This window comes from Mobula birostris, chromosome 9 (genome assembly GCF_030028105.1).
Source record: "Mobula birostris isolate sMobBir1 chromosome 9, sMobBir1.hap1, whole genome shotgun sequence".
Classification (NCBI taxonomy): Eukaryota; Metazoa; Chordata; class Chondrichthyes; order Myliobatiformes; family Myliobatidae; genus Mobula; species Mobula birostris.
Window position 1 is genome coordinate 127652440 of NC_092378.1, and position 17296 is coordinate 127669735.

A 17296-nucleotide genomic window follows, 5' to 3' on the forward strand; every position below is an offset into this window, starting at 1 on the left:
AACTTGTTCAAAAATGTTAGATGTTTACTAGCCTGGCTATTTTGCTGCATTCTACATTCATAATGTTGATGTCATTGAGATTTTCAAGAGACAAATATGTGTACAAAAATTATAAACACAAGAGTCCTACAGATGCTGGAAATCCAGAGTAGCATGCACAAAATGCTGGAGGATCTCAGCAGGTAAGGCAGCACCTATGGAAAGGAATAAAGAGTTGATGCTTTGGGCCAAGACCCCTTATCAGGATAATAGGAGTGGGAGAATCTCTATCTTCATATTATCACACAGAATGTTGTAAAGGTGGCTCTATTTCCAATGAGTTCTCCCTTGTGATTATAGAAATCGATTGGCAATAAAATATTCCAGGTGTTTCAAGTCATAAGTACATAATCTAGTTATCAGCTATGATTGATTTGGTACAACTCATGCCTTTCAGTAGTTTAGGGGTTCATGTCTACCTCAAGATTCAGCTTGCAAAAATATGAGCTGATGTACTGAGGAAATGTTACACCAGTGTGGATGCAAACTTTTGGATATGGTGTTAAAATGCTTTTGGGTACTGTCTGAGTCAAACATCTCTTCTTTTAAAGATGAGCAGGAGGATTACCTAAGCAAAAGACACAAAATGCTGGAGGAACTCAGCAGGCCAGGCATCATCTATGGAAAAGAGTAAACAGTCGACGTTTCGGGCTGTTTCCCAAAGTGGTGTTCCCGAAGTTTCAGGAATTTATTATTCAGGATTTCATTGGGATACTGGTAGTGTTATTTTTTGCATTCACATATTACTACAATGATTGCATCAGGACTGATGAAGCGTCTCTGCCTGAAATGTGGATTGTTTACTCTTTTTACATAGATGCTGCCTGGCCTGCTGAGTTCCTCCAGCATTTTCTGTGTGTTGCTGTGGATTTCCAGCATCTGCAGATGTTTTGGTGTTCAGGAAGATTACCTGCAATGCCCTGGCCAAACTATATGCCAAATGAACTTTCCTAATAGTTATTTCCGGGTGTTTATTGTGCATTCATTGGTCACAACATTTCCTTTTGTGTACTGAAACTTGCTTGGCTATGTAATATTTTGAACAGGAAATATGCTAGGAAACATGTCTTTTTCCATAATTATGAGTGTACATTTATTAAATTATTTGATACAAATCTTCTGTATTCTAATTCAGTACTTTTCTTTTTTAGAATGAAGTTGAACTAGGGGAACTATTGATCTCTCTTAATTATTTGCCAAGTGCAGGAAGACTAAATGTGGATATTATTAGAGCAAAACAACTCCTTCAGACAGATATGAGCCAAAGATCAGGTAAAGAAGAGTTTTGTTAATACCTAATAGTGATTGTTAGGTAAAAATCTAGTAAGGCATTCATTTTCAAACATATTTTATGCTAGTCTGTATGCAAAATGCAAGTTACAGTGAGTAGAGATAATTATATTTATAATGAGAGTTATTATGACTGCTTTCAACTTGTTTTACATTTAAACTTCTGATAGATCCATTTGTTAAAGTTCAGCTGGTGCATGGATTGAAACTCGTAAAAACAAAAAGAACATCTTGTATGAAGGGCACCATAGATCCATTCTACAATGAAACTTTCAGTTTTAAAGTTCAAGTAGAAGAATTGGAGGATATCAGCTTAGTTTTTACAGGTAGGTGCACACATTATTTATCATTTGATTCTAAGCTAACTGAGTTAAAAATACATTTGTCAGTGACTTCAAACAGAAAGTGTTTTTTGTTATGTATAATGCAAATATCAATTTCCCATTCCTGGCTTGAAAACTATCTTTTAACTTTATACATTTCTAGAGATAGCATTAGGCTCCAGACACTTTGTCCCAAGTGAAAGAACTTAGTAGTTAGCTGTGGCAGACTATTCCATTGCTAACATCACACCTAAGCCCTTTCATTGGACAAATTACAGGTGTTCAGTTTCCAGCAGTTTCCAGCCTCTGCTCCCGCACCAGCAGGCTCGGAAAGAGCTTCTTCCCTGAGGCTGTGACCCTGCTGAGCCTCACATCACAGCGCTAAGCAGTATTGCACCCATATTGGACTATCTCAGTACTTTTATATTTGTGTGCTGTAGCACTTACTTTTTATTCACAGCTATTTTGTAAATAATACTATTCTTTTGCACTTCTGGTCAAATGCTAATTGCATTTCATTGGCTTTGTATCTGTACTCAGCACAATGACAATAAAGTTGAATCTAATCTAATCTAATCTAATAATAATCGGGTACAAGAACTGCACTTGACTCCTTTCCAAAACAGAGGTGCTGCCATTGTGAGGGCATCAAAGTTTACTAGAGGAGGCAGGAGAAGGGGATTGAGAGGGATAATAAATCAGTTATGATGGAAAGACAGAGCAGAGCTGACAAGCCAAATGGCCAAAATCTGCTACTATTTTTATAGTCTCATGGTCTTATCATTCGTAGTGGCCAATTGCTATGCAGCTAAGATTATTTAACACAGCATAGCAGGAACATTTTGCAAAATAATTATGAAAGGTAAGATATTATTTTCCTTCTTTAAGTCAATTAATAGATAAATGAAATGCATCTTCTCAGCTGATAAATCTTGGGACATCATGTCAGAAGCGGCAGCTGCAGATTTCTCAGGCTTTAATTCTGTCGTATAACAGATACCTATGAAAAATGAATTAGCAACTTTACTGGAGGTTATTTTCCTGGCACCAGGTCTCTTGGACAGCAACTGGTATTGGTGGTCTTACAAAACATCTTTTGCCCTTGGTACAGCTGGGACATTATGGAGCTCTTTGGACAAGTCTCGCTGACTTGTAAATAGTATACATTGCAGCCCTGATGAAGTGGTACTATAGGGAATAATCGTAATGGATAGAGAGCCAATAGAATATATCACAATCTAAAGGGCTACCTGCATATCCTGGATGAAGTAGGCTGCTTAACTTGGAGTTCGACTCTTCCCTGGAGTGTGTTCTATCATACTTTTCGCCGGTGTCTTGCAGATACTGGAAAACCTTTGAGGAGTCATTGACAGCAGATGGCCTAGACTAGGACCTGGTCTTATAGCCTCAGTATTTCTGTATCTGGTCAAGTTGAGCTTCTGGTTAATTAGGACTTTAGGCTGTCGATACTGGTAAATGAAATAAAAACTGCAGACACTGGGAACCTGAAATGATAACAGAAACACTCAGCTGGCCAGGCAACATCTGTGACTCCACCACCATCCTTGCAACTTAATAGCAACTGGTTTCTCTCATCGCCAAACCTGACAAAGGGTATTTAGCAGCTTGAAATGTTAACCCCATCTCTCCATTGATGCTACCTCCTCTGCTGATTATTTCCAGAGTTCTCTTTCTTTCGTGGAAATGTTGTTGATGAAGCTAATTTCATATTTGCTGGAGATGAATAATGCTTGATACTTCTGTAGAACAAGAGGTTCCAGCCACTTAGCCGCTGGAGCCCAAACTTTGGCTTGACTTTTCTGCAAGTGGTTTAGGACAGCTTATTTACCTGAGCTGCTGCAAATGAAAAACCACTTCTAACCTTCTGATGGAGGAATAATCAATGATAAAATAACTAAAATTGTTCAGAGCTCCATCAATCGAAATTGAAGCACGACTGCACAAGCGCATGGACGTCAGCGAGTTAGACCGGCGGGAAGGATTTAAAAAGTTTTATAACGTGGACATCAGAGAAACGGGCAACGGAGTGGAGAGAGTCAGACTAGGACGGCTTTGGCTCAACGGGGCTTCAGCAATAACGGGTCGAGGCGAGGTAAGTTACCTGTGAGGGATAAAAGCAGGAAGTATGGCTGTGAGGCTGGTGTTCTGTACTGGGTGTCAGAAGTAGGATGTCCAGGAGACTCCCAGCCTGCTGGACAGCCACACCTGTGCCAGGTACGTCGAGCTGCAGCTCCTTAGGGACCGGGTTAGGGAACTGGAGATGCAGCTCGATGACTTTTGTCTGGTCAGGGAAAGTGAGGAGGTGATAGAGAGGAGCTATAGGCAAGTAGTCACATTGGGGCCTCAGGGGACAGATAAGTGGGGAACAGTCAGGAGAGGGAAGGGCAAGAGTCAGGTACTAGAGAGTACCCCTGTGGCTGTCCCCCTTAACAATAAGTACTCCCGTTTGAGTAGTGTTGAGGGGGACACACTACCTGGTGGAAGTTCTCTGGCACAGAGTCTAGTCCTGTGGCTCAGAAGGGTAGGGGAAGTAAGAGGATGGCAGCAGTGACAGGGGACTCTATAGTTAGCGGGGCAGACAGGCGATTCTGTGGCTGAAGGAAAGAAACACGGATGGTAGTTTGCCTCCCAGGTGCCAGGGTCCATGATGTTTCTGATCATGTCCACGATATCTTGAAGTGGGAATATGAACAGCCAGAGGTCGTGGTACATATTGGTACCAATGACATAGGTAGGAAAAGGGAGGAGGTCCTGAAAACAGACTACAGGAAGTCAGGAAACAAGATAAGCAGCAGGACCTCGAAGGTAGTAATCTCAGGATTACTGTTTGTGCCACTTGACAGTGAGGACAGGAATAGAGTGAGGTGGAGGATAAATGCGTGGCTGAGGGATTGGAGCAGGGGCAGGGAATGATTTCTTGATCATTGGGACCTCTTTTGGGGCAGGTGTGACCTGTACAAAAAGGACAGTTTGCACTTGAATTCGAAGGGGACCAATATCCTGGCAGGGAGGTTTGCTGAGGCTATTGGCTAGAGTTTAAACTGGAATTGCTGGGGGGTGGGAACCGAACTGAAGAAACGGAGGAAGGGAAGGAAGGGAGGAAGGAAATTTGTGATATTTCTCTATCACAAATAGAGAAAGCTTGTAGGCAGTGTGAGAGGGAGGATAGGCAGCTGATAGAGAAGGGACGTGCTCAGACCGACGGTTTGAGATGTGCCTATTTTAGTGCAAGAAGCATCATGAACAAAGCAGATGAGCTTAGAGCATGGATCAGTACTTGGGGCTATGAAGTTGTGGCCATTACAAAGATTTGGATGGCTCTGGGGAAGGAATGGCTACTTAGAGTGCCGGGCATTAAATGTTTCAGAAAGGATAGGGAGGGAGGCAAAAGAGGTGGGGGCATGGCATTGTTGATCAGAGATAGTGTCACGGCTGCAGAAAAGGAGGAATTGTCTACGGAGTCTCTGTGCTTGGAAGTTAGAAACAGGAAGGGGTCAATAACTCTACTGGATGTTTTTTATAGACCACTCAATAGTAACAGGGACATCAAGGAGCAGATAGGGAGACAGATTCCGGAAAGGAGTAATAATAACAGGATTGTTGTGGTGGGAAATTTTAATTTCCCAAATATTGATTGGCATCTTCCTAGAGTGAGGGGTTCAGATGGGGTGGAGTTTGTTAGGTGTGTTCAGGAAGGTTTCTTGACACAATATGTAGATAAGCCTACAAGAGGAGACACTGTACTTGATCTGGTATTGGGAAATGAACCCCTAGTCAGGTGTCAGGTCTCTCAGTGGGAGAGCATTTTCGAGATAGTGATCACAATTCTATCTCCTTTACCATAGCATTGGAGAGGGATAGGAACAGACAAGCTAGGAAGGCGTTTAATTGGAGTTAAGGGGAAATATGAGGCTATCAGGCAGGAACTTGGAAGCTTAAATTGGGAACGGGTGTTCTCAGGGAAAAGTATGGAAGAAATGTGGCAAATGTTTAGGGGATATTTGCATGGCGTTCTGCAGAGGTACATTCCAATGAGACAGGGAAAGGATGGTAGGGTGCAGGAACCATGGTGCGCAAAGGCAGTTGAAAATCTAGTCAAGAAGAAAAGAAAAGCTTACGAAAGGTTCAAAAAACTAGGTAATGATAGAGGTCTAGAAAATTATAAAGCTAGCAGGAAGGAGCTTAAGAATGAAATTAGGAGAGCCAGAAGGGGCCATGAGAAGGCCTTGGCAGACAGGATTAAGGAAAACCCCAAGGCATTCCACAAGTATGTGAGGAGCAGGAGGATAAGATGTGAGAGAATAGGACCAATCAAGTGTGACAATGGAAATGTGCATATGGAACCGGAGGAGGTAGCAGAGGTACTTAATGAATACTTTGGTTCAGTATTCACCACAGAAAAGGACATTGGGGAATGTAGGGATGACTTACAGCAGACTGAAAAGCTTGAGCATATAGCCATTAAGAAAGAAGATGTGCTGGAGCTTTTGGAAAGCATCAAGTTGGATAAATCACCGGGAAAGGATGAGATATACCCCAGGCTACTATGTGAAGCGAGGGAGGAGATTGCTGAGCCTTTGGCAATGATTTTTGCATCATCAGTGGGGACTGGAGAGGTTCGGGAGGATTGGAGGGTTGCAGATGTTGTTCCCTTATTCAAGAACGGGAGTAGAGATAGCCCAGAAAATTATAGACCAGTGAGTCTTTCTTCAGTGGTTGGTAATTTGATAGAGAAGATCCTGAGAGGCAGGATTTATGAACATTTGGAGAAGCATAATATGACTAGGAATAGTCAGCATGGCTTTGTCAAAGGCAGGTCATGCTTTATGAACTTGATTTAATTTTTTGAGGATGTGACCAAACACGTTGATGAAAGTAGAGCAGTAGATGTAGTGTATATGGATTTCAGTAAGGCATTTGATAAGGTACCCCATGCAAGGCTTATTGAGAAAGTAAGGAGGCATGGGATCCAAGGGGACATCGCTTTGTGGATCCAGAACTGGCTTGCATACAGAAGGCAAAGGGTTGTTATAGGTGGGTCATATTCTGCATGGAGGTCGGTGACCAGTGGTGTGCCTCAGGGATTTGTTCTAGGACACTTACTCTTCGTGATTTTTATAAGTGACCTAGATGAGGAAGTGGAGGGTGGGTTAGTAAATTTGCTGATGACATAAAGGTTGGGGGTGTTGTGGATAGTGTCCAGGGCTGTCAGAGACTACAGCGGGACAGTGATAGGATACAAAACTGGGCTGAGAAGTGGCAGATGGAGTTCAACCCAGATAAGTGTGAGATGGTTCAATTTGGTAGGTCAAATATGATGCCAGAATATATTATTAATGGTAAGACTCTTGGCAGTGTGGAAGATCAGAGGGATCTTGGAGTCCGAGTCCATAGGACGCTCAGAGCTGCTGCGCAGGTTGACTGTGTGGTTAAGAAGGCATACGATGTATTGGCCTTCATCAACCGTCGGATTGAGTTCAAGAGCTGAGAGGTAATGTTACAGCTGTGTAGGACCCTGGTCAGACCCCACTTGGAGTACTGTGCTCAGTCACCTCACTACAGGGAGGATGTGGAAACTATAGAAAGAGTGCAGAGGAGACTTACAAGGATGTTGCCTGGATTGGTGAGCATGCCTTATAAAGATAGGTTGAGTGAACTTGGCCTTTTCTCCTTGGAGTGACGTAGGATGAGAGGTGACCTGATAGAGGTGTGTAAGATAATGAGAGGCATTGATTGTGTGGATAGTCAGAGGCTTTTTCCCAGGGCTGAAATGGCTAACACGAGAAGACACAGTTTTAAGATGCTTGGAAGTAGGTACAGAGGCGATGTCAGGGGTATGCTTTTTATGCAGAGAGTGGTGAGTGCGTGGAATGGGCTGCGGGTGACAGTGGTGGAGACGGATACGATAGGGTCTTTTAAGAAGCTATTTACCTGGATAGGTAAATGGAGCTTAGAAAAATAGGCTATGGGTAACCTGAGGTAATTTCTAAAGTAAGTACATGTTCGGCACAGCATTGTGGGCCGAAGGGCCTGTAATGTGCTGTAGGTTTTCTATGTTTCTGTGTTTTTCTATGATGCTTCAGGGCTGGGAAGATAGTGTTCCGACTGCCACAAGTATTTTGCTTGGAGCTAAGCATGAGTTCAGTTCTGCTAACACATCAAGGACAGTCACCCTTAGCACATTGCTAAAATCTAACCACCTGATTCATGTTTTGACCAGTTCATAGAGATCAACGGAAAAAAAAATGGTATTTTTTTTCAATGAGACATCTCATCCTGGTCTCATTTTCCGATTAGCTTCTGCCTTTCAAACTCATCTGACCAAAGGTTTGTCTAGGTAAGGTCAGTAGACACCCAAGTGTGTATATATCACCACCCAACACCATAATCGTGTTGAAAACACAGTGCTTCATTACAAATTCTCAATCCAGTCTATTCCCAGCTTTATTAGTGCATAGTCATGATCTGTAACAGGGGTTCCCAACCTTTTTTATGTGATGGACCAATAACATTAAGCAAGATGTCTGTGGACTCCAGGTTGGGAACCCCTGACCTATAGCCTTAAGAGGTCACTGGTATGACTCACTGAAGGCTAGTACTATACAAATATCTGAGGCATATACTGAATTTATATTTATAGCTAGGGTGTGTAGACCCTCTGCACATTACTGTATTTGTCAACATGGAGCGGAGAGCGTGTTTGTAAATCTGGTGGGAGCAAAGGATGTTGGGAATGGTGAGAGTGGAATGCTGTGGGAGGGGTGTGGGACTGGTGGCAGAGAAGGCGTACCAGGGGCGAGATGTGACACGGCTGGAAACACACCCAGCCCTAAGACACCAGGCAAAGTCACTTGATTCCAAACTATTGGTTATTGATCATTACAGAATGTCTCGTTGGTGCTTTCTGCTCTCTCTCTGTCCCCCTTCCATTCTCAGTCCTCAATAGGGACCCATATCAGAATCAGGTTTATCATCACTCACATATGTCATGAATTTTATTTTTGTGGCAGCAGTACAGTACAGTACAATACATAGAATTACTACAGTACTGTGCAAAAGTCTTAGGCACCCTAGCTATATATATGTGCCTAAGACTTTTGCACAGTACTGCTCACCCAGTAACTATTGTGAAGGGAAATTATTACAAAAGTTGGTACATTATACTTCAGTTATATTTGGTACTGGTACCGTATTTGAATTATCGATCACCTTATTCAAGAAAGGGTGGATGCATGAGATGCTGAGTGGTCTTGAAAAGGTGGGATTGAAAAGGATGTTTCCTTCTGTGGAGGAAATTAGAACTAGAGGTCACTGTTTAAGATAAAGAGTTGTCAGCTTAAAACACTGGTGTGATTTTTTTTCGAAAGGTTATGAGTCTCTTCCTCAAAGGCTCTGAAAGCAGAGTCTGAATACATTTTAAGTAGAGGTGCAGTTTTTAATTTGAAGTTATAAGGAATGGATAGGACAAAGGGAATATATTTTGTAGGATAAAGCTATAGCTAGATCTATGGCCTTATCCTACCAAATATATTCCCTTTGTCCTACCCATTCCTTATTTCTTTTTTGTCCTATCCATTCAGATAGATTTCTGATTGAATCTATCGATCAGGATTGTATAGGTTCCAAAAAAAAAGTGGAAATAAGTCAGTCTGTGTATCACAGATCAGAACTGTTACTGAAATCTGAAATCGAAAGGAAAGCACTGGGAATGCCCAGCAGATCAGGCGGTGATTGTCGCAAGAGAAAAACTGAGTTAAATGGCAGGTGGATAATCTTACAGCAGAGCTGGGGAGTGATGTGTTCTTCCTCAAGTTTAGGTGTGATTTTGTTGCAACAAAGCAGGAAACCACAAGCAAATGGGTCTGAATAGAATTGGAATGCAGAATATAGTGACAGATGTAGGGGCCCAGTGTCTCCCTTCCCCCACCCTGCAATTTAAAATGAACTTGCTTTCTCATTTTCTTGGTCCTTGTAGGGGTTCCTTGAGCTGGGGTATTAATCCTGTTTCTCTTTCCACAGATACAGTGTAATTTGCTGAGAATGTCCAGCAAGCTTTTTACTTTGTTCCCTATAAATATGCAGTGTGGTGCTCCTTTGGTGAATATCATTATTCCCAGCTGATTTTCCAATGAAATGAGAAAACATTATTTTCCTAATAAAGTAAGCTTACTTAAATAACCAACTTGTGCAAATTTCTACTTCCAGTTAAGAAAGATCCCTGTCCTCCTCAATTCTTCTATTTCTCGCTCTGGCCTCTTTCCTCTCCTCACCTTCCCATCCTCTTCCACTGGGTTCCCTCCTCCTTCCCTTTCTCCAATGGTCCACTCTCCTCTCCTATCAGATTCCTTCCTCTCCAGCCCTTTACCTTTCCCACCCACCTGGCTTCACCTATCGCCTTCCAGCTACTCCCCTTTCCCACCCTCCATCTTTTTATTCTGGTGTGTCCCCCTCAGTCCTGAAGGAGGACCTCGGCTGGAAATATCGACTGTTTATTCATTTCCATGGATCCTGTCTGACCTGCTGAGTTCCTCCAGCATTTTGTGTGTGTTGCTTTTCTTACTGAAGGCAATTTCAAAATCACACCTTAAGAGTTTGTGAAGAAGCTTGTCAAAATTATGTACAAAATATAAAAACAATTGGCCCTTTGAGCCTTCAGTTAGAGTGCAATCTCATTCTTCTTTGAGAATGACTTTGAAATTCAGCAAATCTATTTCTTACAAAGTAATTAAAACATATATTTAAATAAATTATCAGTTCTATTATAGTCTACCACCATTTCTTCTAAAGTAAATAAGACTGTCTCCCATCAATTAGACATGCTTGAGCGTGTTTAGATTTTTACTTGTTTTTTTCTCTCATAAGTTAAACAAGGCATCTGTTCTTGCCTTAAGTTATTAAACTATCTGCGCATGTATAATAGAAAGTGCATTTTACTTCACCATAAATTTTGGCAGATTGTTTTTAGAATTGAAGGATCGATAGCAGCATGGATAGAAATTGTTTTAATTAAAGGCATAAATTGGAGAATGGTGGCAAATATTTGTTTTACAGATTGGAGGATGTTAGACAGCAATATTCCTCTAGGGTGAGTACTGGGAATATATCAAACACTGCTTTGCTTGATTTACTGTATATTAAAGCTTGGGAGTGTGGTGAGCAGTGAAAACCATGGTAGATACGAATAGCTGAATAATGGACCGACAGGTGGCAGATGAAATTTAATGCGTAGAAGTATTGCGTGATGTTTCTGGCCCTCTTAAGCAGTCCCTCATAATCAAAAGATAGTGCATCTGTTTGCTGCTTAGAACACATTACCTACAACACCACCCTGATCCTCCTTTTCCGCTTTGAATGATAGTGGGTGAGAGATTTGCAAAAATGGCTGGGGTTGCAATTTTTTTTCAGAAGCCTTAAGCACATCCTTCAATCTTTTCCTCTGACCACCTAGTAATCTCTTTCCATTTCAGAGACATGAAAAGAGTATTTCTTTTAGGTGTCTGATGATGTACTTCAGCAGAAAGAATAAGCAGAGATGATTTAGACTAAATTGCACAGTTGTGAAGAATGCACACAAACAAGGCTAACTCTGTATACATGTTCATAAATCCTTAAAAAATGCATTGAGAGATTGGTAAAGGTGTGGGATTTTGAGATTCAAAACTGAGATCTAGAGAAGAAAAGCAGTACAACTACAAACATGAGAAAGTTGGCAGATGCTGGAAATCCAAAGCAGTACACACAAAACAGTGGAGGAACTCAGAAGGCCAGGCAGCCCCTATGGAAAGGAGTAAACAGTTGACGTTTTAGGCCGGGAGACTTCATCGGGACTGAAAAGAAAGAGGAGAAGTCAGAGTAAGAATGTTGAAGGTGGGGGGAGGGGACGAAGAAGTACAAGGTGAAACCGGGAGAGGGGGAGGGGTGAAGTAAAGAGCTAGGAAGTTAATTGGTGAAAGAGATAAAGGGTTGGAGAAGGGGGAGCTTGATTGGAGAGGACAGAAGACCATGGGAGAAAGGGAAGGGGGAGGAGTGCCAGAGTGAGGTGATGGGCAGGAAAGGGGAGAAGAGAGGGAAATGGAATGGGGAGTAGTAAAGGAGAGGAGTGGGCAATTGCCGGAAGTTTGAGAAATTGATGTCCGTGCCATCAGGTTGGAGGCTACCCAGACAGAACACAAGGTGGTGCTAGTGTGGCCACATTGCGGCAGTAGAGGAGGTCACAGACTCTCATGTCGGAATGGGACTGCAACTGAAATATTGTGTCCGTTTCTCATTACCAAACTTCAGCAAATTTGTGAAGGTTCTGTCAAATGTGTGGAATAGTCCCGCGGTTAGATATTAATTTGGCTGGAGTCAATGAATCAAAGGTACCTGAGAGGAGATTTCATTGAGGTGTATAAAATCAATACTGGTTTTGGTTAGATTACGAAGTTCTCTCATTAATGGTTGGTTCAAGAACAAAGTTTGAGAATTTTCGACAAAGTTGGAAGGGAGCTTTCCTCAGAATATTATTAGTATCTGTGATTCACTGCCTGTACAGATGGTGCAAGCAGAATCAACCAGTGCCTTCCAAAAAGAGTTGGATCAGTAATTCAGAATAATTTTAACACTAAGGGGAAATACTAGGGAAGAGGTAGGATTGCTCAACTAGGAGTTGGCATAGACTTGATGGGCTGAGTGGTCTCCATCTGTGCCACTACAATTCTGTGACTCAGTGGTCTACTAGACACTGGAAGGCTTCCAATGCCACACATAGTGGCAGCAAGCTATTTCATGGGTAGTGAGAGGTAGGAAGTGGGTATAAGAGCCCAGACCAAGGCAGGCAAACTTGATCTCATTCTGCAGCTGACAAGCACACACACAAACATTTTGCAGCAGTTATCACTAGATTGTACCAGCAATAAAATCCTGAACTGATTTTCTTCTTCCGGACCCAGCAGCATTAAGCTGATTTGGAGCAGCCCAGCTGGTGCCATGGCTGAGATCAATTAATTCAACCCAGCTGGGTCTGTTTTCAATAAGAAAACAATTCGTACTGTACTGTATAAAATGTTGGTGCTTTGGAAATGGACATTAATAGCCGGCTCACAACTGGACCCTGTCTAAATGATCAGCTTACTGGGCTTGATAACATTTACTTATTTGTTCACAAGACCCGGGCATTTTGACCAGACCAGCATATATACAGCATTATCCATTTTCGACTGTACTTTCCACAAAGTTCTTTGTTCAGAGGGCAGTTCAGATTCAACCACCTTGCTGTTACAGATAGACCAAGCTGCATAGGGACACAAATATGGTCTGGGTCAAAACTAAGCCAAACTGGTTAAAGACTGGAGATTTCTTTTAGATTTTTTTTAATGATAGTCCAGTAGTTTCAGTGTTAATGACAGTAAGCTAATTTTTATGTTCCAGATTTATTTAACAATAAATTTAAATTCTACAGCTGCCACAGAGAGATTTAAATTTATGTCTGTCAAGTTTTTTTTGATACCAGTCCAGTAACTTAACCAATTCTGCCACTGAACACTACATTAAATTAAGTTGCTTGAAATAGTCTTCTATTCTGCAATAAAAATTTGAGATGAAAAGAAAGTGGTTCGTTTTCCTATGTGATAATCAATTGCTGAATATGTTATCATTATTTAGTTATGTGTGGCATATATATCAATATATACTCTACTTAAATTTGACAGGAGGGGTGTATTTCATAGTTTGCATGCTATTATAAAACAAATTTAAAATCAGATTTCTCCCCTCCTTCTCTCTTTTTTGATGCCCCATTCTGGCTCCACTTTTATTCCATTTCTCCTCACCTGCCTATTACACCCCATCCCCTCCTCCTTCCCGTTCTCCCATGGTCCACTCTCCTCATCTATCAGACTCCTTCTTCTTCAGCCCTTTACATGTTCCACCTATCACCTCCCAGTTTTCACTTCTCCCCACTTTCCCCTCCCCTCATTGCACCTATCACCTTCTAGCTTGTATTCTTTCCCCTACACCACCCTCTTATTCTGCTATCTTCCTCCTTCCTTACCAGTCCTAATGAAGGGTCTTACCCCAAAGTTACATTCTTTATTCCTCTCCAGAGATGCTGCCTGAGTCCCTCCAGTATTTTGTATGTGTTACTCTGGATTTTCAGCAACTGCAGAATCTCTTGTGCTTATAACATTTTCACTAATTTACAACATACTTGTTTTATTTGATAGTATTCAAGCCATGAACCTAATCAATGGGTCTGCAAAAGAGACAATTTTAGTTGTCAAACAAGGGTGTATCATTTCTTCAACACTGCTGTCTCTAATAAATTTCCTGTAGAATAGAGTTGAACTTCATACTTTATGGGAACTAGTTCAAGCTATGATGCAAGATTACACAAACCTTAGAAGTTGCTCTATAGAATTCAGGTAGCATGCATATTTGTGTTCACTCAAAGACCATGGTCAAAGCCATTGTTGACTCATTCACCAAGGCATACACCACCAAGGCAAAGGGCCTCTGCCAACCTACCTATGCTATAGCACACTGTCTTTTAACAATAATGTTGATTGCAAGATTTGGAAAATGTAGACCATTTGAATCCATCTCTCAACAAAGACAGACATTGATAATGAAGCTCAGCATCACCTTTGGACAAATGAGGAAAAGGATATTTAAAGAGCCTCAGATCTATCTCATTTTCTTCTGAAATCTTGATTACCGACAATAGGCATCTCAAGTCTTTGGAAAAATATTTCCAGCAGAACGGTCTAAATTCTCTCTAAGGATGGATAAACCAATGTCAGTGTACTGTACTGGTATCAGAGCCCTAGTTATACTCAGCAGAATATACTAGGGAGATGGCCTGACACTAGACCTATGAAATAGAAATGGTATTCCAAATGCTATTATAGGAAGAGACTGCAAGGTGAAGGTAAAAAATGGTTTCAACAAAACTCCTCAAATACTTGGAACTTGCTCCCGATTCCTCAGAATTTCTGGTCATGGTAACTCCAGTAGAGATCTGGAACTAGGCATAGAATTGCTTTAAGTGATGAAATGCTTTGAGAGGTTGGTTATGACTAGACTGAACTCCTGCCTCAGCACGGACCTGGACCCATTGCAATCTGCCTATCACCACAACAAGTCAACTGCAGATGCAATCTCAATGGCTCTCCACCCGGCTTTAGACCACCTAGACAACACAAACACTTATGTCAGGATGTCGTTCATCGACTATAGCTCAGCGTTTAATACCATCATTCCCACAATCCTGATGAGAAGTTGCAGAACCTGGGCCTCTGTACCTTCCTCTGCAATTGGATCCTCAACTTCCTAACTGGAAGACCACAGTCTGTGCAGATTGGTGATAACATTTCCTCCTCGCTGACGATCAACACTGGCGCACCTCAGGGGTATATGCTTAACCCACTGCTCTACTCTCTGTATGCACATGACTGTGTGGCTAGGCATAGCTCAAATACCATATAAGAATTTGCTGACAATACAACCATTGTTGGTAGAATCTCAGGTGGTGACGAGAGGGCATACAGGAGTGAGATATGCCAACTAGTGGAATGGTGCCGCAGCAACAACCTGGCATTCAACATCAGTAAGATAAAAAAGCTTATTGTGGACCTCAGGAAGGGTAAGATGAAGGAACACATACCAATCCTCATAGAGGGATCAGAAGTGGAGAGAATGAGCAGCTTCAGGTTCCTGGGCATCAAGATTTCTGAGGATCTAACCTGGTCCCAATATGTTGATGTAGTCATAAAGAAGACAAGACAGTGGCTATACTTTATTAGGAGTTTGAAGAGACTTGGCATGTCAACAAATACACTCAAAAACTTCTATAGTCATACCGTGGAGAGCATTCTGACAGGCTGCATCACTGTCTGGTATGGAGGGGCTTCTGCACAGGACCAAAAGGAGCTGCAGAAGGTTGTAAATCTAGTCAGCTCCATCTTGGGCATTAGCCTACAAAGTACCCAGGGCATCTTTAGGGAGTGGTGTCTCAGAAAGGCAGTGTCCATTATTAAGGACCACCAGCACCCAGGGCATGCCCTTTTCTCACTGTCACCATCAGGCACGAGATATAGAAGCCTGAAGACACACACTCAGTGTTTCAGGAACAGCTTCTTCCACTCTGCCATCCAATTCCTAAATGGACATTGAAGCTTTGGACACTACCTCACTTTTTTAAATATACAGTATTTCCGTTTTTGCACATTTTTAAAAAATCTATTCAATATATGTAATTGGTTTACTTGTTTATTTATTATGTTTTATTTTCTTTATCATTATTTTTTCTTTCTCTCTGCTAGACTATGTATTGCATTGAACTGCTGCTGCTAAGTTAACAAATTTCACGTCAAGTGCTGGTGATAATAAACCTGATTCTGATTCTGAGAATAAAGAACCAGAAATCCATTTCTCAGTAGCATACACAACCCTGTGGAAGTGACAGAAGGAGTTCACTGCCTCGCAAGTTTCCACCAGCCGAACTGATTAGGGACCTCTTGTCCCTTCTGTGTATCCAAAATTACCTCTCCTGACACCTCTTTCTCACAAAATTGGAGTAGAAGCAAGTCATTCACAATCCTAAACAAGGCCTAAGAAGAAGATATCATTATGTCATAGGTATGTGATATGTAATGTGGCAGATGGAATACCACATATGGTCATGCACTTTGGTAGAAATAAATGCATAGACTATTTTCTAAATGGAGAGAAAATCCCAAACTCCGAGGTGCAAAGGGAATTTTGAGTCCTCATGCAGGATTCCCTAAAGGTTAATTTGCAGGTTGAGCTGGTGGTGAGGAAGTGTGATGTTAGCTTTCATTTCGAGAGAACTAGAATGTAAAAGCAAGTACATAACATTGTGACTTTATTAAGCACTAGTGAGGCCATGCTTGGAGTATTATGAGCAGTTTTAGGCCCCTTATCTAAGAAAGGATGTACTGACTTTGGAGAGGGTTCAAAGGAGATTCATGAAAATTATTCTGGGGTTGAAAGGCTCGTTATATGAGGAGTGTTTCATGGCTCTGGACCTCTACTCACTGGAATTCAGAAGAATGAGGGGTGACCTCATTGAAACCAATTGAATGTTGAAAGGTCTCAATAGAGGTGATGTGAAGAGGATGTTTCCTATGGTGAGGGAGTCTAAGACCAGAGGATACAGCCTCAGAATAGAGGGACGTCCTTTTGGAATGATGAGGAGTAATTTCTGTAGCCAGAGAGTGGTGAATGTGTGGAATTTGTTGCCAATGGCGGCTGTGGAGGCCAAGTTGTTGGGTATATTTAAGGCAGAAGTTGACAGATTCTTGATTGGTCGGGGCATGAAGGGATATGGGGAGAAGGCGGGAGATAGGGGCTGAGAGGGAAAATGGATCAGCTATAATGAACTAGCAGAGCAGACTCAACAGGCCAAGTGGCCCTAATTCTGCTTCTATACCTTATGGTCTTACGGTTTCCTCTATTGGAACACTGTTAAGATGTATTGCTTGGGGAATAGAGAGTTAAAGTCATTTGAATTTCAATCTGGGATTATTAATGTTTACATTAAATAGGATTTGTAAATTTTATCTTCTGTATTGCCTAAGTGACAAACACATTTATTTAATTATATTTGACATTTTACATCTTCC

At 41.7% G+C, this 17296-nt stretch overlaps 1 protein-coding gene across 3 annotated transcripts in view; it reads left to right on the forward strand.

Moving 5' to 3' along the window:
• The window catches only part of syt17 (synaptotagmin XVII), a 51362-nt gene that overhangs the window by 15002 nt on the left and 19064 nt on the right, over positions 1-17296 (forward strand). For 2 of the 3 annotated variants that reach the window (XM_072269524.1, XM_072269525.1), the window contains 2 exons: positions 1191-1311; positions 1500-1655. In XM_072269524.1, coding sequence (XP_072125625.1) covers positions 1191-1311; positions 1500-1655 — 277 coding nt within the window. Of the gene's footprint in view, positions 1-1190; positions 1312-1499; positions 1656-15973; positions 16290-17296 lie in introns of all 3 variants that reach the window. The other variant, XR_011887372.1, reaches the window with a different exon arrangement.